At 40.9% G+C, this 22,898-nt stretch overlaps 1 protein-coding gene across 1 annotated transcript in view; it reads left to right on the top strand.

Annotated features, from left to right (window-relative positions):
* Positions 1-22,898, top strand: part of HOMER2 (homer scaffold protein 2) — a 123,668-nt gene that overhangs the window by 33,042 nt on the left and 67,728 nt on the right. Inside the window, exon 2 of the mRNA XM_069956611.1 lies at positions 14,844-15,000. Coding sequence (XP_069812712.1) covers positions 14,844-15,000 — 157 coding nt within the window. The remainder of the gene's footprint in view (positions 1-14,843; positions 15,001-22,898) is intronic.

Raw genomic sequence — 22,898 nt, 5'->3', positions numbered from 1 at the left:
TAAATACGCTGCGTATACGGTGTGTGGGTTTGTACCCTTACAGTAGATTTACTGTCTACTGTCAGGAAAACTTCTGATCTGTTGAGTCTCTTTCACTAGATGACTTATTTGTTGTTACATGGAGGGCTCTTCTAATACAATCCCAGGTATTTGTTTTTTGTTTCCTCTATACTGAATATCGCTTGGTTTTTTCACTTTGCTGCTCCTATTCAGCATTTGATTGCTACAGTGCTTCCCAGTAATGTGGTCAGGCTTGTTGTCCTTCAGCCTAACCAGCCAGTGTGCACATCATCTTTATTCATGCAGACACCTTTCTTTTCCTTACCTATGTATTCTAGCTGTACCGTGTAATAAAAGGCTGTGTATATCACTAACTGAGCTTCTGCAGTGACCTCCTACTGGGTTACACAAAGGCAATAAAGTCAAAGCAACCTGTCCAAAAGTGTATATGGAATAGCTCTCTGTAGACAAATGATTCACTACTGATTTTACTGTTTTAATTTAATGGGGGTTATCCAGCTCTGCAAAAACATGGCCACTTTGCTCCAGAGACAGCCCCACTCTTGCCTCCAGCTTGGGCGGGGTTTTGCTGCTCAGTTCCATTGAAGTGAATGGAGCTTAAAGGGGTAGTGTGGCGCCAAGAAATTATTCACAAAATAACACACATTACAAAGTTAATACAACTTTGTAATGTATGTTATGTTAGTGAATGGCCCCCTTTCCATGTTCCCCGACCCCCCCCCCCCCCCCCCCCCCCCGCTGCTGAGCACAGTTATGACGCGGCAGAGGGGGGGCCGGCATGAGGGACGGCAGGAGCGGGTCGGACGGCCTCCCGAAGATGACGTCTTTGACAAGATTACAGACTGGGTCGGTCGACACGCATCAGGTATGTACTGTATACTGCACTACACTTCCGGGTACACGGTCGGGGAACACTGGAAGGGGGCCATTCACTAACATAACATACATTACAAAGTTGTATAACTTTGTAATGTGTGTTATTTTGTGAATAATTTCTTAGCACCGCACTACCCCTTTAATTGCAAACCGCACCTGAACTGTAGACAAGAGTCGTGTTGTCTGTGAAAGAAAGAGAACCCTTTAAAGAAAACCTGCATTCTTGCGCATATACTTTAACATTGATGATTGATGTGTCGTAGCGCAGCTTCATTCCAGTCGTACGGCACCGCTTAGATCCTGTGTGACATCGCGTCTCTTACATCCATCCTCTTTCTTTATATACTTACCATTCGTGATCGGTGTCTCATGGCGCGGCCTCATTTTGGTCCTACGCTGCCGCTCAGATCCTGCGTGACATCACGGCTCTTACGACCATCTTCTTTCTTCAGGGCTATTGAAGGGCTGTGTCTCCAATGCATTTCTATGAGATTCATTGGAGACCCTGACTTAAGGCCTTTAATAGCCCTGAAGAAAGAAGAGGGGTCAGAAGAGCCGTGACGTCAAGCAGGATCTGAACGGCACAGTAGGTAAGTAAATGCACCAGCCTACAGCGGGGGAGGAATAAAAAAAATTATGTGGACTGCTTCTTTAATTGTTTTTTTTTAGTTTTATTTATCAGGCTAGGTTCACACACCGTAAAATATGGCTGTAATTAAAATACAGCCACGTTTTCAATGTAATAATGTGCTTCATTGAAGTAACTGCACATAGTATATAGAATTACAACCGTAACGGATTACGACCGTCCACATAATGAACATGCTCATTATTTATGTCTTGTTCTTGCAACAAAAAAAAGCCTTTTTTTTTTAGTTGCTCGTACTTTCATTCAAAATTACGGCTGTATTTTGGTATTATTTTTACTGTGTGTGAACATAGTAGTGTATCTTGTCTTCTAAAGAAAGAGATACTTTTTGACTGCAAAAAAGTGCAGCCATAACCTATCATCACTAGGGCTTCTATGAAATAAAAAGTGTCAATAATCTACTTATTACATCATTGCATTTTGTTTTCCCACTCAGTGTAGTTTACCACCTATATTAGACAACGGCATTATTTGGTGTTTCCTGATATCGTGTTAGCATTGGCTACCTTTACAGGTTGCTTCTGTTCTTAGAGCAGTGCAGAGACAGGAAAATAAAATTACCCACAGATTTGCTGCAGGCGCCTTTAGAAGAATACACATACCAGTAGCAGCCTGGATTCTGGGAATGACATCTCAGACGTCTGATGAACGTTAGAAGGAGTATGTTGAATGCTATTAAAGTTGCTAGAGTCAGTGCTTTTATATAATCGTTAAAGGGACATTCTGGAAATTCAGAAATTTTGGATTTAAATAAGACTGTCACCCCAAGATATATAACTTACTCATATAGTGTTATCACTAATAGTACTGGCTTCTGTGTGCTTTTCTGTGATTCACCCCTGACACGAAGTTGTGTAGTTCTTTAAAGGGGGTTATCCGGTGTTAGCACATTTTTAACATATTTCTGTCATATAAGAAAACATAACAAACATGTCATACTTACCTCTGCTTGCTCCTCCGGTGTCCTGATGTGGGCGCTGGTGTCCTCGCTGTCTGCAGCCGCCGTTACTTCTGAGACGAGCTAGCCTCAGGAGTGACTGCCCGCTCAGCCAATCACTGGCTGCGGTGCTGTCTCATCTTAGTCAGTGATTGGCTTAGGGGGCTGTCACTCCCGAGGTGAGATTGTCTTGGAAGTAAGAGCGGCTACGGAGAGGTAAGCATACATGGTTATGTCTTCATATATGGCAGCAACATGTTAAAAATGTGCTGGTGCCGGATAACCCCTTTAAAGGAGAAGTCCGGTAAAATTTTTTATTGAAGTATTGTTTTACTCCTCAAAAGTTATACAAATCACTAATATACACTTATTTTGGTAAATGTTTATAAAGTACTTTTTTCCCTGCACTTACTAATTCATCAAGGCTTCACTTTCTGGATAAAATGGTGATGTCACGACCCGACTCCCAGAGCTGTGCAGGCTGTGGCTGCTGGAGAGGATGATGGCAGGAGGACACTGAGGGACACAGGGCACTGGAGGGACACTGAGCATCCCTCTGCCATCATCCTCTCCAGCAGCCACAGTCCGCACAGCTCTGGGAGTCGGGTCGTGACATCACCATGTTATCCAGGAAGTGAAGCCTTGATGCAGGGGAAAAGGCACTTTATAAGTATTTGACGTAATAGGTGTATATTGGTGATTTGTATAACTTTTGGGGGGCAATACAATACTTTAATAAAAATTTGCGCCGGACTTCTCCTTTAATCTCCTGAATTGTATTGTCTTTAGCTCCCCGATTCTTTTCTTTCTCTGAAGCTCTGAGCTCCCGGCATCATAATGATACATGTCAGGAGGACCGCGGTCTGTAGCATATATTCCATGCATGGACCTTAATCAGTGAGCATGTGAATGCCTCCCCCCCCCCTCCAACCAGCTTTGCAGCATACCAATTGCCTTTGCCACCCACTAGCTTCATGTTAAAGGGGTTATCCATCGCTACAAAAGCATGGCCACTTTCCCCCTACTGTTGTTGTCTCCAGATTGGGTGGGGTTTCAAAGTCTGTTCCATTGAAGTAAATGGAGCTTAATTTCAAACCACACCTAACTGGAGACGAGAGGAGGAAAAGTGGGCATGTGTTTGTAGCGCTGGATAACCTCTTTAAGGAGTGAGACATATTGGGCTGGGTTCACAAGTGCTGTTATAACAAGATAACCAATGTTTTTCAGTGCATTAGCCAGTGGTTTTAATGTTATGGCTGATCGGTGCATAATAAAGGTAACCTGTCAGCTCTCTGATATTCAAGTTCATTGCATCTGGATTGTTATTAGGACTATATTATTTGGCTAGTGTTTAATATCATCAGTCAGTGCCCTTGTAAAGGTCATAATGAGGTAATAATATAGGTAGTGATTATCTTCTTGAAGAGACCTGCACAAAGTGGTTACCATAGCAAGTACAGAGAATTATCTTGAGGCAGCAGCTCTCTGACTAATGCCATGTACACCATCCAAATTGGAGAGATCATTTCCTGTCTATTACCTTCCAGTGTCGTGTTTTGGTTATTAAGCTGATTGATGGTAGATGGTTTATAATCCACAATGCACTCTGACCTGTGACCTTGGTGGCTACTCGCCGTGATTGTAATAGAATTAAATTGTAGTATGGGATACTGGGATCTGTTTGAAATGAATAATTATTTACACAAGGCATACTATTGGTCCAATTATTCTCTATAATAAACAGCTATTGAATGAAGATGAGAACATAATTACATAGTGACCTTGGCCCTTGGCCCGCCATGACCTCTGTCAGGTTTACAGGGAGTCTGAAGATAAGCTTACAATAAAGGCTCACAGCAGTCTCCACATCATCTCCTCTTCCAACCTGTCACATAATAAGCTATTTAATTGTGTTTTTATGGAATCTAACGCTTTTTTTGGCCAGCAATGGGGTCTATACAGTGGTGTGATCCTAATGTGCGAGGAAATAATCTCAGCCAGTAGTATCCTACTGATGTGGGAATGGGGATATGCAATTTAAGTTTGTATTAGCACCTCTCCAGGAACATTATTATATAAACCGCCCGGTGAGAACAAGTTATGAATGTGTAACACTTTCAGATTATATCCAAGAATTATAATTTAGTTTGGGTCACAAGCTGGTTACTATATGAAGAGTAATGACTTTAGTATAGAAAGGCAAAGCCAACTACAGTCTGGCAGGTTATACCATCATTATGTGTCATGTGATTTTATATGATCATATTATATATCTGATTATATATGATAATATTGCCTTTAATTTATCTCCGTTCAGTGATAATATTTAGTCGTCTTTCTATGCTTTCTCAGTGGGAAGCATTTTTTACAGTAAAAGTAATCTATACCATTTTTAATATGATAAAGCCAGCAATCTTCTCGATCAGCAGGGAATAGAGTCTGTGGGAGTTTGTCTTTACTATCTAGTGGTAATTGTGTTCGAAAGTTGCAGTGTTTTAGTGAGAATTGTCTATTAGAGATCATTGGGGTTGTCATGTTTCTGGTTTTTATAAACAGTCTTCCTTATGATACATTGTGCATTGTTATCAGGGTCTGGCTGGAATCACAAATGGCGTTTTTTTTTTTTTGTTTTTAACTACCATTGCAATTCTTGTGCCAAAACCAAAAGAGTATCCAACAGAATAGAGAAGTACAAGTCCTCCCTTTATATTTTCCATCCCATTTGAATCCACTTCTGCAGTAGTAATTTTGCAAAAAAACTGCCATGTGTGATTCCAGCATTTATGGATAAAGCATGGCATGCCATGAACACAGAGGAAGGCGTAAGAAGTCCCTGGATTCAGACAGCACAGCTACACACTGATTGTGGGTTGTTGTACACCTCAAAAGCCACCACTACACTGAAAGGAGGTAGATGTGTCCACACTCAAGAGTGAGTATACAACAATTGTTATTATTTTCCACATCCCCCAAAAAACTGTGGATATGTTTTTAAAGGGGTGTATCCAGAATTAGAAAAATAAATGCTGCTTTATTTCAGCAATACCATTACTTCTCTTCGGTTTGTGTGTGATATTGTAGGTCCATTCCATTAAAGGGAACCTGTCACCCCCGGTGTCAGGGTGACAGACTCCCGACCCCCCGCTAGAGCATCTTATGCGTACCTGACCGCGCTTCTTGAGACGGTCCGGTGAATGAGATGTCAGCTCCCGAAGCCCGGCGCGCGCACTCCTGAGATGAGTCCAACTCTCATAGAGAATGACAGAGAATGACTGGTAAATCCGACGCTCCGTCATTCTCTATGAGAGTTGGACTCATCTCAGGAGCGCGGGCACCGGGCTTCGGTCGCTATAATCTCCGTCATCGGACCATCTCAAGAAGCGGGACCCGGCGCTATCGGGTAAGTATAAGGTGCTATAGCGGGGAGTCGGGAGCCTGTCACCCCGACACGGGGGGTGACAGGTCCTCTTTTTAAGTAAATAGAGCCGAGTTGTAATACCACAAACAGCCAGAGGACAGATGTGGTGCTGTTTCTGGAAGAAAGTAGCCATGTTGTTCTAACCCTGGATATCTCCTTTAAGAGCAATGTTTTGGGATAATGCCTGTTATTAGGCCAGAAATATTACCATGAGAACATTACAAGTCAATGGAAATGCAAGTCATGCGGCTATGGCTTATTGAGAGTGGGAAGATAGGCGAACACAACACAATCTCCACTCTGGGCATAGCTTTACCTCTGGGCTGATTGGGCATTTCCTGCAGGAGGGAAATGTCACAGGAACCGGGAAGAAAAGGTGGGGACTGGGTGCTGTCAGAACAGTAATGGCAGCTGAATGTGCTGTCTTTTTCAACTTTTACTACACCCCCTGGCATTGGAAAAAAAACAAAAACCTTCTTACAAAACACTGCCTGCGAAACACCTTAAAATTTCATTTAAATCCAAACGTTTAACCTAAAGGGGTTGTCTGGGGAGCAGAAGACATCAGAAGCCTTCTACTCCCCAGTGTTCTCTGCCTGAGATTGCTTACTTCCGAGATGTGGAGGCGCAGGGCTAAGTTACAATCATCACACATGGGTGAAACTACTACGCAATGTCAAATAGCTGCACAGTGTCTCTGATATTATGGAGACACTGTACTGCTATTGGACATCTCCCCCCATGCTATAATCACAACTTTGCCCTGCTCACTTTAGCCATCTTCTCCCTTGACAACCCCTTCAAAATACCTGTAAATCATTTGGAAAGATCCCAGCTACAATTTTTATTATTTATACTATCATAAAAAAGACTATCTGATGCACCTGATCTGATGATGCTGATTACATTTAAAAGCATACAAAGAAACTCTGCAAAAATGCCACCAAAAATTCAAATGTGGAAACACGACCATAGTTTATTTTTATTTTTTTTTAAGTTGCCCAGTACTTTTGCTGACTTAACAGTTTGCTTGCTTTTAGATATTCTGCTTGTGCATGCAAGCATCATATACGCGTGACATAATGTAAGTTGAAGCTGTCTGAGATGCATAATCTAGATATCTGCTTAGACTAAACCAGAACTGATGTGTAGTCTAGTACTAACTGGCAAAATGATAGCCATGACTAGCAAAAACTGAAATGGTAGTAATTTTATTTGCAAAATTCCTCTGTTCGCTATATGGTATCGGTGGAGGATAGCACAGCTGTACATGCTTCCCTTTATCTTTTCCTCGTTGGTTCAATTGCTTGTAGTTTTATAATCCTCTTATCTGCTGTAAGAGGAATTGCCTCTCCAAGCACTGGTTCCCTAGTGAGTGTGTGATAGGCCTATGTGTGATGGTGTGGATGTGATGTTGATGACGTGCATCGGGTTGTGTGGTATCCAACCGCTGGATGATATTAGGTCAGTGGTTGGAATACAGCTTAGCCAATGCTGTTATAGTCGTGACACCAGTGCTAACTCAGCACACAGGTATGGTGTGTTGTACCTGATTTTAGGGTTTTTTTTTTTTTTTGCTGGCTGTATTGACCCCCAATGGTCGGTGACCTGCTGGGTTGTGATGGGTCCCTTGGGCTCTTTTCATGGTAGTCCAGAGTGGAGATATGAACCACCCTGACTGTTGGTACCGCCACCCACAGAAAGGGGAAAATGACCCAAGAATGGTGCAGCCTGTGTAAACGGGTGCTGGTGCAATTATCACTGAGTCCTAGTAGAATAAATAAACTGATCTTTACTGCCAAGTCTCTGGTAATACAGGATAATAGTGTAATGAGTGACTGATACAGACTTGCTCTCACTGGATCTGTACTGATAGTTTCCGAAGTGCTGAGGTAGAACAGTAGTGCTAGTCTGGTTGAGTAGAGTAGAAATTTCAGAAGAGTTGAGAGAAGTGTGTCGGGAGAGTCTCAACCCAGTTTAGTAGTGTGCTCTGCCAGAACTTTAGTAGAAGAGATACTTGTAGAAGAAATACTTGAAAGAAAAAAAATTGTGCCCGTGTTTCGACCTTTGTCGCTATAACCACCTTATGCCCTGCAGTGTTGGGGTACCGGTCCTACATGGGTGACACAAGCCCCAGTCCTGGTTACCTGAGTTGAGCAAAGTGTCCGAGAGTGTCCCGGTGTCACCTGTGCTGTGACATAGAGTACGTAGGCCTTTGGCTGCTTTGCTGTATCCAGATCAGTTCTTCCGGTTAGGATACTGTTCTGCACTGTATAGATATGTTCACAGGTTCCCCTTAACCCCTCGAGGATACAGGGAACTACACTCTTTAATTTTCCATAGAACTTTTGGCTAATCCAAAAGATAAATTATTTGTGCAGTACAATTTAATAAAATAAAGCAATTTTCAAATAAAGGGGCACTTTAAAGTGCCCTATTCTGACTCCTATAACTTTGTGTGTGAGGGCTCATTTTTTGCACTTGGTACCTTTTGCATATATGTCACTTTTCATTCTATTTTTATGGAATGTGATGAAAAATCTGCAATTTTGGACTTTGGTTTTGCACTTACACATTTGTAATGTGATAGTTTAATAATTTTTTTTACATATTTTAATTTGAAATATGGGAAAAAGAGGGGTGATTTTTACTTTTGTGGGATAAATTTATTTAGATAAAAAAACAACATTTCTTTTATACACCTTTTTTTTTTTTTTTTTTAACTGGATTGATTCATCCCGAGACTCAATTGCTTTAGCCTGCTTCTCTAGGACACTTCGGCCTGTACTCAAGGTGCCGATCTGAATCACTGGACCACCAATGAGTTATGTTAGGACCATTTAAATGCTTCTGTCAGTATAAACAGTGGCATCTAAATGGTCAACTAGCCAGAATGGGCAATCTCTCTATGCTGGCTATTACTGGCAGTTTCCAGCTGTGCCATACGCTTCCGACTGCATTGGGGTGAATATGCTCACCCTGTGTCATCAAACGGTTAAAGGAGATTTGCAGGCAGGAGCTCAAAGTGCAGAGAGGGTAAGGATGAAAGAAATAACGTGCACTTCCCCAGCTCCAGCGCTGATGCCCATATACTGCAGCTCTGGTACCCCACCGCTTCCTGGTTAGAAAGAGGGCCTGGAACCCGCTTACAATGTCCTCTCTCTAACCAGGAAGCAGAGGAGGAGGTAAGTGCACATTATTTCTTTCATCTTTCCCCACCCCAGCACTTTGGCAAAAAAGCTTCCTTCCCATAATTCTCATTTAAAGGGACTGATCCCAATGTCATCAATGCTGCATTTACACACTGAGGCCGATGTTATACAAGATTTACACCTGTCTTTTTTTTTTAGTTTCTTATGCTGGGGAAGACGCCTCTTCCTTATTGGTTTCTTGTAAATATGCAATTTTACATTTTTTGCACATTTGCATGGAAAAAAAACCCTTTACCATTTACCATTTACAGCATATAAAAGGTATGTTAATACTACTGAATAGTTACATCTTCTGATAAAGTAACACCTGGAACCTTTCTTCTGTAAACTTGAGTAAAAGATCTAAATGCTTACTGTATGTTTGCTGCTTACTAAGCCCAGATGATTTCACAGAGTTTTCCCATAAACTGCCATCTATTTTGCTTGGAAAGGTCTGACTTGTCAACATGAAGATCGTCTTCTTGGCTAAGCAAACACATTGTACCTCCTGATTTCATTTTCATTGTGTGCCTTTGTTTTGAATCAAATCAGGCGATTTTCAGACAAGCTGTAATCACAAGCTGAACTCTGAGAAGGAGCTTTTCCTCACTTCCTGTGGTGCCCGCATTCATTTAGCTTTCATGTAATCTTTATTCACTTTGTATATGACAAAAAGTAGTTTGTGCTATGGGAATACTGCCTAATAGAGATGAGCAAATTTACAGTAGTAACCAAGCAAATTTCTGTAAGCTCAGCAGTCGGTTTATCAGCTTGCTGCCTTTGAATTCCATGCAGCTCTTCCATGGGTGCATGGAAAAGCTGGATCCAGTCCTGGGAATCTTCTCCCAGTTTCCCAGAATTGCATCCAGCTTTACTCAGCACCCGGAGCGGCACAGAGTTCAAAGGCAACAAGCTGATAAGCCGAATGCCAAGCTAAGGCTCCATGCACATGGAGCAAAATTGGCCGTGTCATAATGACAGTCTATGGGAGGCTCGTGCGCCTCCTCTCTCCGCGTTGAAGAATGAACATGTACATTCTTCAGCCATTTTTGCTCTATGTGCACTGAGCCTAACAAAGCAATTTGTTTTCTTAATATTGTAAACTTGCTCACCTCTACTGCCTAACAATCAGTCTTCTTGATAGGGTTTTATTTTATTTATTTGTTTTGTTTTATTTAATTTATTTATTTGCTTTTTTGTTTGTTTTAATAATTGAGGATTCATTTTAGTGTAGCCCTATTTCTTTTTTCCTTTGTGGCCTTGCAAACTATGGCCATCTATTTATGGCTATTGATTTACTGTCTGAGGTGACATCATAGCGCAGCAGTTAGCCTGCACTACTACATATCATCTGAGAGGACACTTTGTTAGCACCCGGTGGTGAGAAATTCCTAAACTACAGTATATATAATAGAAAAGGTTTTTCTTCCCCTATGGTACAGCACTTTAGGGGCCATTGGGTTAACAGAATCTCGTTTGGGCAAATTTTTAAAGCTATAGGCTGAAGCTTCTCTGTTATGTTGTTTTGTTTTTTTTTTATAATCTTATGCTATGTTTCCACAATGTAAAAATAAGGGCAAATAACAGCCGGTGTTACAAAACAATAGTAGTAAATATGGCCCCCTGTGTATAAACTATAGAAGGACCTGACTAAAGTCAGTATAGAGTAAGCTGTAGGGCCTCCAAAATAGTTAATTCTACCCTTTCACATCATTGTAGTGCCATACTTCTGAGTCTTCACTTATTATTCCATTCTTCCTATTTTATGACATTTGCAGGGAAGCAGCCCTCTTTGGAAAGAGCAGAATGGTTTGGTATCATTTTTAGTGATCTTATTTTGCTGCGTTCCATTTTTCTCCTGAACAAATTGCATCATTTAAAGCCATCATCTTGTACATCAAACATATGCTGTGCTGTTACTTACTTCAGAGGTGGTGTAGTTTTACCAGCCTGACAATGCAACATTAGCAGCTGCTAAAGGGTACGGTAGCGTGCTGGTAACCAGCAGCTTCCTCATTCTAGTAACAACAATTCCTCCTTTTTAAGGGTTTGGATGTGGCTGCAGTATCAGAAACAGACAAATTGGGTACAGATATGTATTTTATACTGCTCCCCACTGTTCACTGCGCACCTTCACTGACTGCCAGAAAGTCCTATGTGACTAGCCTGTGGCTGATCCCATGTAAGTTCCTTCTGGTCACTGATCCCTGAGTTCAGGAAAGAATTGGGCTGCTGTCAGGTCTTTATAATACTTGTTGTATAACATTATCATAAATTGTATGAGAGATGCTGGACTCAATTAATGTGATCTGCAGGATCATAACTTTAGTAGGATTACTTGCAGCTGGTACCAAAGGCTGCCGAGGAAGTGGTCGCCCTGTTACTTTGGGGTCTAGAAACTTGTTTGATGTATAAGAATTATGAGTATGCCAATGTTGGTACAGATTTGACAATGAGGACTAGGCGCATAAAGTTCCACCTTTATGCGGCACCATTATCTCCAAACAACAGACTTGCAGAATTGGGTTGAAACCATTCCCATTTAAAGGGGTACTCCAGAGGATAAGAATATTTTTTTAAATCAACTGGTGCCAGAAAGATGTACAGATTTTAATTACTTCCAGTACTAATACTAATTCCAGTACTAATACTAATTCCAGTACTTTTCAGCTTCTGTATGTCTTCCAGTACTTTTCAGCTTCTGTATGTCTTCCAGTACTTTTCAGCTTCTGTATGTCTTCCAGTACTTTTCAGCTTCTGTATGTCTTCCAGTACTTATCAGCTTCTGTATGTCTTCCAGTACTTATCAACTTCTGTATGTCTTCCAGGAAGTCATGTATTCTATACAGTCTGACACAGTGCTCCCTGCTGCCTCTCTGCAGTCCACGTCAGGAACTGTCCAAAGCGGGAGAAGTTTTTATGGGTATTTACTACTCCTGCTCTGGAGAGTTCCTGACATGGACAGAGGTGGCAGCAGGGAGCTTCCTGCATGACATACAGCAGCTGTTAAGTACTGGAAGGGTTTTTTTTTTTTTTTTAATAGAAATCATTTACAAATCTGTATAACTTTTTGACATCAGTTAATTTAAAAACATTTTTTTTCCTCGGGAGAACCACTTTAACTTGTCGTTTTGCTTAAACGCATTGAGGATGATCTTGGTTTCATCATGAGATGCAATTAGTATTCTCGTTATTGTATAAACAGTTATTATTCTAGCCAATTGCCATACATGTGACGCTGGCCTCTTGTACTTCACAGCCCTGTCTAAATTGAGTTAATACTTTTAGTTTGCTCCTCTTATTGCTTTATCAAATTTGACTATGGAACATTGTGTCACACAAGGTATTTGTCAGCCAATAATAGAAGCAGATAACAAAGCAATGTCTAAAATGCTGACTGCTGAAGTCATTGAGAAGCGGCCTTCTGTTTGTTTATTTATAGGCATGCTAGTGTTTCATGTTCTCTTCTTCCCTACTAGTCCTGATCTCTCAAATAGATCTGAATCTATTAAAGGGGTTCTCCGGCGAAAATATTTTTCTTTTAAGTCTGCAAGTTTCAGAAAATTAGATTTGTAATTTACTTCTATTTAAAAATCTCCAATCTTCCAGTACTTACTAGCTGCTGTATGTCCTGCAGCAAGTGGTGTATTCTTTCCAGTCTGACAGTGCTCTCTGATGCCACCTCTAACTTGACAGAAACTGTCCAGAGCAGGAGAGATTTTCTATGGGGATTGGCTGCTGCTCTGGACAGTTCCTGTCATGGACAGAGGTGGCAGCAGAGAGCACTGTGTCAGACTGTAAATAATTAGAGATGAGCGAATTGGGTTCGAGTCGATCCGAACGGTCGGTATTTGATTAGCGGTGGCTGCTGAACTTGGATAAAGCTCTAAGGTTGCTTGAAAAACATGGATACAGCCAATGAATATATCCATGATTTCCACATAGCCTTAGGGCTTTATCCAAATTCAGCAGCCACCGCTAATCAAATGCCGAAAGTTCGGGTTCGGATCGACTCGAGCATGCTCGAGGTTCGCTCATCTCTAGCAATAATCCACCACATCCTGCAGGGCATACAGCAGCTGATAAGCACCGGAAGACTGGAGATTTTTATATAGAAGCAAAATCTATATCATTTTCTGAAACCCGTTGATTTGAAATAAAAAGATTTTCGCTGGAGTACCCCTTTAAGCAAGAGGCCACTTCTATAGCCTCTGTATCCATATTCTGACATATTGATGGCTAGTATTGCCAAAGGTTGATTGACTAAGTATTTCTTAGCATGTCACTAGAACATGACGTGTAAAAGCAGTCTTACCACCTCCATTATCTATTATGTGTGGTTTAAGTGCATGTGAACATTACATACATATATACTTCCAAGTTGTATCTAATGAAGATCCAAGCTGTCATAAGGTTGGCAGGAGGCCTATCCCTGACCCTAGTGTAACTTTGGGGGTTAAAAACTAACCCTACTCGCAAAGGGAAAGTTGGAGCTACCATTTCGAAAAGGGGAACCTGCAAAATCCCTTTTGTCGCAGGGGATAGAAACACCTAAACAATAAAGTACTGGTAGCACTGTAGGGCACAGCTCCAGTGCAATCACACTGTTCAAATGGGCCCCCAGCAGTGTTACCACTGTGTGGTATCTTACTTTGACCTTTGTATAAATCCATTCATTGTCCAGTTCCATATGTTTTTTTTTTCTTGCTAACCTTTCCCCTGCAGACCTGATCATTCCAGCCTGACAGAAAACCCATTCAGATTTACAAACCAATATCTCTGCACAGCTTTTTCACAAAATAAGAGAATAGAATATAATTGGTGTTTTAAAATATTGATTTTGCCATTGTGAGAAAAGAGTACAATGCTGCAGGAAAACACAATCAATGCTCATAGTCAGAGAGTTCAAGTATCATTCTGCTTCTTGGAAATATTATTCTAGAACTTGGCATCATGTATCCACTCCAGGCTCCCGGCAATGCTCGCTCTTTCTTTCTTTCTTTCTTTCTTTCTTTCTTTCTCTCTTTCTTTCTTTCTTTTTTTTTTTTCGTATTTTTCAAATTTATTAATATTACTGTCTTCTATTCTTTTTATAGATCTTCTAGTAGTGTAACAGACCTGCAGCCAAGGAATTGTTTTTCCCTAATGCGTTCCTTCCTTCAGAGAAAGTTGGCATAAAGCTGTGTCAAAATGGTGAAAAATAAATGTTTCACAAGTGGAGAATAGCGGCTGATGCTTTTTGTTGGAACAGCAGACATGCAAATGAATAATAAAAAACCATAGACACTTTTTTTTTTTTCTCTTCTATTTCCTCTCACAGTTTTGAGAGCTCATCAGAGGAGAGGGTGATAAGAAGTTGCTGAGATGTCTCTTTAAGAAACTTCATAAATCCCCACTGAGCAGCTGTTATTCATATGATGGGCTAGCTGTAACATATCAATCCTTTAGAGAATAGATTATGGTTGGATTAAAGGTTATGTAAATTTTTGCAACTTTTTCAGGTAATTTTTAAGCAGCGCCATTTCCAAGAGTCATTGCCTTTTATGTATTTCTATGAGAGCTCCTCATAGACATACATAGATTACAGACAAAAGTCTGAGGCTGTGTTAGCTGTACAGTTTAGCCGTATATCTTGTATTGTAGAAATGGTGGATTATACAGTAGGTTCTGTTTAGAAGATATATGGACGCATACAAGGTTTGCCAGATATGACTTATTTCCCACTAACAAGTCTTTCTTGTCCCTCCTCAGAGAACAACCCATCTTTACCACAAGAGCACATGTCTTCCAAATAGATCCCAGCACCAAGAAGAACTGGGTCCCTGCAAGCAAGCAAGCAGTAACTGTTTCCTACTTTTATGACAGCACAAGGAACAGCTACCGAATCATCAGCGTTGATGGGACCAAGGTGCGTCCATTTTCAGCTGTTTATCCATAATGTTTGCTATATTGAGATTCAGATTTATATGACACTCTTTGATTTAACGTTTTACAAGAAGCGGTTGTAGCGTCTTCTCAGCCCGCACACAATGGCCGGTAATTGATTTGGTAATATAGTGGTTTATTTTAATTCATTCTGTAAATCTGTTTTGCAGTGTTGATTTCCTGACTAAACCTCTCATTAAGGGTGACTGTGTTTGCTGCGGAGAAAATAATGGCTTTTCTGTCACTGCCCTGTCATGAAGAGTGGGGGTGCATGCCTCATTGTGTTTGTACTACTTTGCCCACCTTCATCAAAGCTGTCCAAGGCCATTGGCTTCTTGGTAGTTTTAGCTGAAAGATGTAAATATTAGCATTGCAAAGAATCTGCTAAATTCCTGTTCTCCCTCTTTTTTATGTGATTTTATATGATGCAATTTTCACTGGACTCAAAATGCTAAAAAGACTATAGCTATAATGGTATATTCTCGGTAATACTGTTTAATATTCCTGTGTAGCTCTAGTTGCAGAGTGTATATAGAGACAGTGGGGTAGATTTATCAAACATGGTGTAAAGTTAAACTGGCTCAGTCGCCCCTAGCAACCAATCAGATTCCACCTTTCATTTTCCAAATAGTCTGTGAGGAATGAAAAGTGGAATCTGATTGGTTGCTAGGAGCAACTGAGCCAGTTTCACTTAACATCCTGTTTGATGAATCTCCCTCATAATATACATTATATCACTTACCTTGCCCATACTTACACCCTTTGTCATAGTCTAGGGCTGCAACAACAGTTCCTACTGTTCAATATAAAGAAAACTGCCAAACTCCCCTAATAGCTTAGCTGTGCTCCTATAATGGAGTGGGAGAGTTGTTTTGTTACTACATCAGATTACAGCGTATTTGTTAACATTTTTTGTCATATGACAGCACATGTCTGTGTAATGCTGAAGGTTGGCCCCCTGCTGGTGTTTTGTCCCTCCCAACACTCATAGTCACCAGGTTTGTGTGTGCCCTACTCTATCTTCATGGTGGCTGCCATACTGCTTCCATGCTTGCTGTGGTCCTAGTCTGGCCCATAGAGTCAGCACATGCACTCATACTGCTACTAAAATGGGTTATCCAGTGAAAATCTCTTTCTTTCAAATCCACTGGTTTCAGAAAGTTATATAGACTTGTAATTTACTTCTATTTAAAAATCTCCAATACTTCCCATACCTATCAGCTGCTGTATGTCCTGCAGGAAGTGGTGTTTTCTTTTCAGTCTGACACGGTGCTCTCTACTGCCACCTCTGTCTGAGACAGTAACTGTACAGAGCAGCAACACATTCTTATAAAAAACCTTTCCTATAGGACATACAGCAACTGAGAAGTACTGGAAGACTTGGGATTTTTAAATAGAAGTAAATTACAAAACTTTATCTTTGGCTTTCAAGGCATGATGGGAGCTGTAGTTTTGCAACAGCTGGAGGGCCGAAGGTTCCCCATGCCTGCTATAAAGTGAACATTCTCCCCTTTTGTCCAGCAATTCAGGAGTAAACAGCCAAGATCAAAACTGTCTTTATTCCTAGTGCTGACCTCCTGTCTTCCTTCAATGGTCAGCGTAATTATTTTCTATACTTAGCATGTTTTCTTTAAGTGATTTGCATTATGGTAGACATAGTGATTCAATTCCACAGGAAACTGCATCCTCAGTGATAGTGTTGATAGTGTCCGCCTCCATAGTCTGGTAAACTCAAAATCCATGCCCAAGATCACTGAAGGAAAGTCGCGGGACACTGCTCAGCTTTACCTTATACATCTAGATATGGAAACTATCACTGTTTATAGGATTTGTTTAGGTCCACAGTACTTGAGTATTCTTGCTTGTGCAGTGTATGTGTGTGTATGTATGTGTTTGTCACCTTGCCTCTTTAAGAAATCATATTTAATCATACCCTTAAAGATATTTGTTTTATTTGGTTACAATATATTTCTCCATCTGGGGTTTGCAGTTCTGGTATATAGCGAACATTCAGATGCTTCATTCCTGTATTAGTGTATAAATCAAGATTTTGCTTTTCTATTTCTGTCCATCTATGGAAAGACACTTTGTTGCATCTAAAGAATATGTACAATGGCAGCCTTGAAGCCTTTTCATGCTGGTCCAATTAAAGGTTTCACTGTCTTCAAAGGGTCTTGGTCTGTATCACAACATTCAGATACCTCACTGAAATATTAACACTTTATCTACCACAATATGATGTCTTGAGAAGTATACCACCTCATGTTGTGCTGTTTGACTCAGCTGTGGGACCAGCTTTGCTCTGAATCATGCAGTACCCCCATGGGCCAACTATGACTTTATGAGAATTGAGTGGTTAACATCATTTGCCGACGGCAGTGATCATTTTTATAGTGTAGTGTTTATGTTCAGAAAGCAGAGTCATTCTGTATTATTTTTCAAAGACAAGTGAAATTCCAAAAGAAGACTATTTTTTTTTTTTTTTTAACTTTTTAGTTTTATGCTTATATAACTGAATGAGGTCTAAGTTTTTGGGGGCTTGTTGTTTCCGCAACCTAGCATTTTATGTATAGACATTTTCGTGATGATGTCATTTTTCCCCACAAGTGAACTTTTACATTATTATTATTATTATTATTATTATTATTATTATTATTATTATTATTATTATTATTATTATTATTTACGCCTCCTCTTCCTCCTCTTCCTTTTACTCTTCCTCCTACTCTTCCTCCTACTCTTCCTCTTCTTCTTCCTCTTCCTCCTCTTACTCTTACTCCTCCTCTTCCTCTTCCTCCTCTTCTTCCTCCTCTTCCTCTTCCCCCTCTTCCTCCTCCTTCCTCTTCTTCCTCCTTCCTCTTACTCTTCCTCCTTCCTCTTACTCTTCCTCCTTCCTCTTACTCTTCCTCTTCCTCCTCCCTCTTACTCTTCCTCTTACTCTTCCTCCTCTTCCTCTTCCTCCTCTTCCTCTTCCTCTTCCTACTCTTACTCTTCTTCTTCTTCTTCTTCTTCTTCTTCTTCCTACTCTTACTCTTCTTCTTCTTCTTCTTCCTACTCTTACTCTTCTTCTTCTTCTTCTTCCTACTCTTACTCTTCTTCTTCTTCTTCCTACTCTTACTCTTCTTTTTCTTCCTACTCTTACTCTTCTTCTTCTTCCTTCTTCTTCCTTCTTCTTCTTCTTCCTTCTTCTTCTTCTTCCTTCTTCTTCTTCCTTCTTCTTCTTCCTTCTTCTTCTTCTTCTTCCTCCTCCTAATTTTATGTTACTCGAACCACAGGCAGCATGAAACACTGACTTAATATGATACATGATCCACAATGAATGGCTGTCTTGGTTTAGAGAAGTCATAGTTATAATAACTTTGACGAAGCTCCGAGTCATCGGTCTGTCCATTTTCATGCTGCCCACAGTAGGGGAAATTGACAGGTTCCCTTTAAACTCTTGCAGCATGTAAAGGTTAACTTGCTGGAATTGATTATATTCAGGTGTAGTCTCCATTCTTTGAATTACTTTGTGTATAACAGATTTTTTGGTCTTGTGTATTACCATTGTTTATGTATAGTGTTGCATTGCCTTTGTATAAATATCTCAGTACTGTGAAAGGGTTTTACCATTATTATTGTGATGAGTCATTGAACAACGCATCCCTCTCTGATTCATGTAGATATTGAAGCTTTATTTGACTTATTGGACGCTATTGTCACATTATTGCAGTGCTCCCACATATACACCTCCCCAAGGTTAGATAACTCTTACTAATGTGTTTGGCCTCCTCCTCCATGCTACAGTAGATTAAAGATTCACACATCTGGGCTGTGACTCACATCTCGTGCTGATTTCTTATTGATATTCGAGCGATTCAGCATAAATATAACAATGAACGTTTTTGTCCATACTTATACTGAAATTGGGACGTTTAAGCCCCACCCTAGGCATGTCCAAAACAACGGCTTTTGTAGTCTGGTTCTCAGCTGGATACACATACTTACCAAGGAACTATCAAAGTAAAACTTTTTAGCTGTTATCCAAAGATTTTATCGAGGCAGTGGCTCATCTCAATTGTCATCTCTCATTATACGCTATAAAATACAGTTGGACTAAGTTATAAAATCTAGCGTAAAGTGAAATGAAGACCAGCCCATCACAACACGTCCAAACTTGCATATCTTGATTTCTGAATAATGGAGCACATGTATATGATTTGTGATCTTAATATTTTCTTTTAACTGGAACTAGGAAGAGAACTAAAAAGATATGATAACCAGTTTGTAGATTGAGACCACACAAATTCTAAGTCAGGTAAGGCATGTAAGGTTTAAATAGAAATGGCACTATATTCAAGCCACTATTTCCATTTAGCTGATTTTTAGTAGCTGGTTTACAGTCACACTCCAGGGGTCCAGGTCGGTAAGGAACTGGAGCTGCTGCTGTCACTTACACGCCTCAGTGTTTAAGAGGTTAATGACAGGCTGCAGCCTGTCATTAACCGTGAGGGTCCGGCTGCTGATTGTAGCCAGCTCCCACCTGCTATAAAGCACACTCTGCTCCTGAGCACGCTTCATAGCACATTAGCAACTCTGGGTGTACGGGTACGTCCTGGGTCGTTTGGTGACAGGCGGCCAGCGCGTACCAGTACGCCCTTGGTCGTCTAGGGGTTAAAATAAGTCACCAGTGCAACCAGGCTGTAGGAAAAGCTAATCGTATGCTGGGCTGTATAGCTAGAGGTATAACCAGTAGGAAGAGGGAGATCTTGCCTACAAAAGAATATTGGTAAAATACAACAGGTCTAAAGATGGGCTACAAAAATGGTGAAGGATGTCAGGTATAAACCATATCAGCAAAGACCTAAGGATTTAAAGTGTACCTGTCATTGCCGGCTTTGTGCCAGGTTGTTAATGAGGCGGTTGAGACGAAAAAATTACCACTCTCCATGGGGGAAGCGTCTATAGTACTTCTTCCCAAGTCTGGTAAGGACCCGCTTGAGGTCGAGTCTTTTAGACCGATCTCCCTACTTAACAGCGATGTAAAGATTTTTGCTAAGGCCCTGTCATTGAGAATAGGAAAGATAGTGGGGGGGTTGATACATGAAGATCAATGTGGTTTTGTGGCAGGGAGAATGCCAAAGCATAATATCCGACGCCTATTTGAAAACATACAGACAGTGGAGTCGCTGGGGTCCCATTCCATCCTGTCGTTGGACGCTACCAAGGCCTTCGACAGGGTGGAGTGGGACTATCTGTGGGAGGTGCTTAGATGCTACGGGTTTGGGGATAATTTTATTGGTTTGGTCCAGCTATTATATGACAATCCCAGGGCTTCGGTTTGTACTAATGGGATGGATTCGGAATTGTTTGGGTTGGGGAGGGGTACAAGGCAGGGGTGTCCTCTTTCCCCCCTCCTGTTCGCCCTGAGCATTGAGCCGTTGGCAATAAAGATTAGAGATGATGAGTATATTGAGGGCTTCGGGGCGAGGGGGGGGGGGGGGGGAGACAGGATTTCCCTGTATGCAGATGACCTGCTCTTTTTTTTGAGTAATCCAGAGATTGCGGTCCCCAGAATAATGCATTTAATACAGGAGATAGGGGGGTTGTCCGGCTTGTCTATTAATTGGGCCAAGTCGGTACTGATGCCCCTAGACCCGAGCCAGGTGATGATCTTTCCTCCGCTGAGAAGTCTAGAAAGGGATAGTAGTTTTAGGTATTTGGGAATACAGATATCTAGAAGAGTGGATCAGTTCAATCAGTTGAATACGGAAATAATAGTTAAAAATGTGGAGGATAAGGTTAAAATGTGGCAGAGATTTAGCCTCACTATGGCGGATAGGATAGTTTTAATTAAAACAATCCTCTTACCAAAACTGCTCTATTTATTCAATGCGGCACCAATATGGATAGAGAGGAGGTTTTTCAAAAGAATCAGAGCAGCTTGGAATGCACTGATATGGGGGCGGAAAAGGGTACGTATCAAATTGGAAAAATTGTGTGCCCCATTGAATAAAGGAGGGCTGGGTGTTCCTGATGTGGAGAAATATTTTTTGGCCATACAGCTGTATTGGCTAGCCAATTGGAAAAATAATAAGCTTTTCTCCGTTTTGAGTCATAAGTATGGCGGTGGAGCTTGGGACATTTTCCAAATCTTAGAGGTTGGAATTTTGGAGGAAAAGGAGTGGAGAGGTAGCGTTATGGTTTCGTCTCTGGTTAGAACCTGGCACAATCTTAAGAAGCAGCTAAAAATGGGGGGGGTAGTAGAGTTTGCTCCTTTATGGATTAAGGATGAAGGGGGAAGGGTTGAGGGGGTACCGCCCCTGTATGACGCTGGTATAAAAGTGGTGTCTGATGTGAGGGCTGGAGCGGCTATTAAGGGGTGGGACGTAATTAGAACAGAGCACATTGTGGAGGATAAATACTGGCTGTTTTATGTTAGAACTATCGAGACTCTTAAGGAAAGAATTCGGGGTACTGGCAATGTTATATGTAAGCCACATAGTCTAGTGAAAAAACTTAGAGAAGGACTCATCAGGAAGAAGGAGGTGTCAATAATTTATTCCCATTTGATATTGGAACCCGATTTAGGGGATAGATGTAAAGAGAAGTGGGAGGGGGAGATAGGGGGATTAAAAGATAATCAGTGGAAAGTAATTGTGCGTAATATGAAGGAAGTATCCCCAGTGGGTAGTCATAGGACCATACAATTCCATATTTTGCACCAACTGTACTATACCCCTAGATTTTTGCATAAAATCGGCAAATGGAGGGATAGTAAGTGTCCCAGATGTGGAGAGGAGGGGGCTGGGACGGGGCATATGATGTGGTCCTGCGATGCCCTGAAGGGCTATTGGGAGGCGGTGTATGATTGGATTAAAGGAAAGGTGGGGCTTGGTTTTGAGTTTGGGCCTGCTCTGGGAATTCTTGGGGATACTTCTGGGCTGAATGTAAAAGGTAAAACCCTTAGGAAGAAGATACTTAGATTGACCTTTTTTGCCAGACTCATGATAGTGAGACAATGGATGGCATCCTCTCCTCCCTCCTTTCAGGGCTGGGTTAGTTTTGTGAAGAATTATGAAAGGTGGTTCAATGGTGGGGAGAATTGAATTGTATGGGTCAGTTATTTATTTATTTATTTAAAGGTATATATGTTTGGGAAATGGCATGTGTACAGTTCTATATGTATGTATCTGTGTTTCTGTGTTAAGTGGCCAACTCGGGGGAGGAAGAGGGGGGGGTACATTTCTATACTTTTATATTTATAATGATTTATAGGGGTATGTGTATATGTAGTGATATATGTGTAATTTGTTTTCATCTTGGGAAAAAATAATAAAGAAAGTCAAAATAAAAAAAAAAAAAAGTGTACCTGTCATTATAACTTTCAAAATATAAATTAACAGTTGATGTGATATAAAGCAAGTTTGCAATATACATTAAATGATTTTTTTTTTGTTACCGGGCTGTAACACAAAGCTGAACTTACCAGAGATCCAGGTCCAGTCTCCTGAAGGCAGATTTTCTGTGCTGGTTGTAAAAAACAGACTAAACACAGGAATTCCGGCCAGTTCAGAGAGTCACGGCCCAATGTGTCCATCAATCTCATGACTGCCTGCTCTCTGTGAGCGCTCAGATGGCCTGGGATACACAGGACTTTCGTTTTGACTGTTTTCCTGTTTTTAAGAAAAAAACAGTCAGGAAGTGCTGTGTTTTCCATGATAACTAAAAAAAATAATGAATATAAATTGCAAACTTGATTTATATCACATCTACTGCTGATTTAGATGTTGAAAGTTATAACTACAGTGACACTTTAAATCTGTATAGTCTGGAGAAAATAAGGGAAAGGGGGGGGACATGATCGAAACCTTTGAAGGGGCACTCCAGTAGAATTATTTT

Source organism: Dendropsophus ebraccatus, chromosome 1, assembly GCF_027789765.1.
Source record: "Dendropsophus ebraccatus isolate aDenEbr1 chromosome 1, aDenEbr1.pat, whole genome shotgun sequence".
Taxonomy (NCBI): Eukaryota; Metazoa; Chordata; class Amphibia; order Anura; family Hylidae; genus Dendropsophus; species Dendropsophus ebraccatus.
This window is presented reverse-complemented; position numbering and strand designations above follow the sequence as displayed.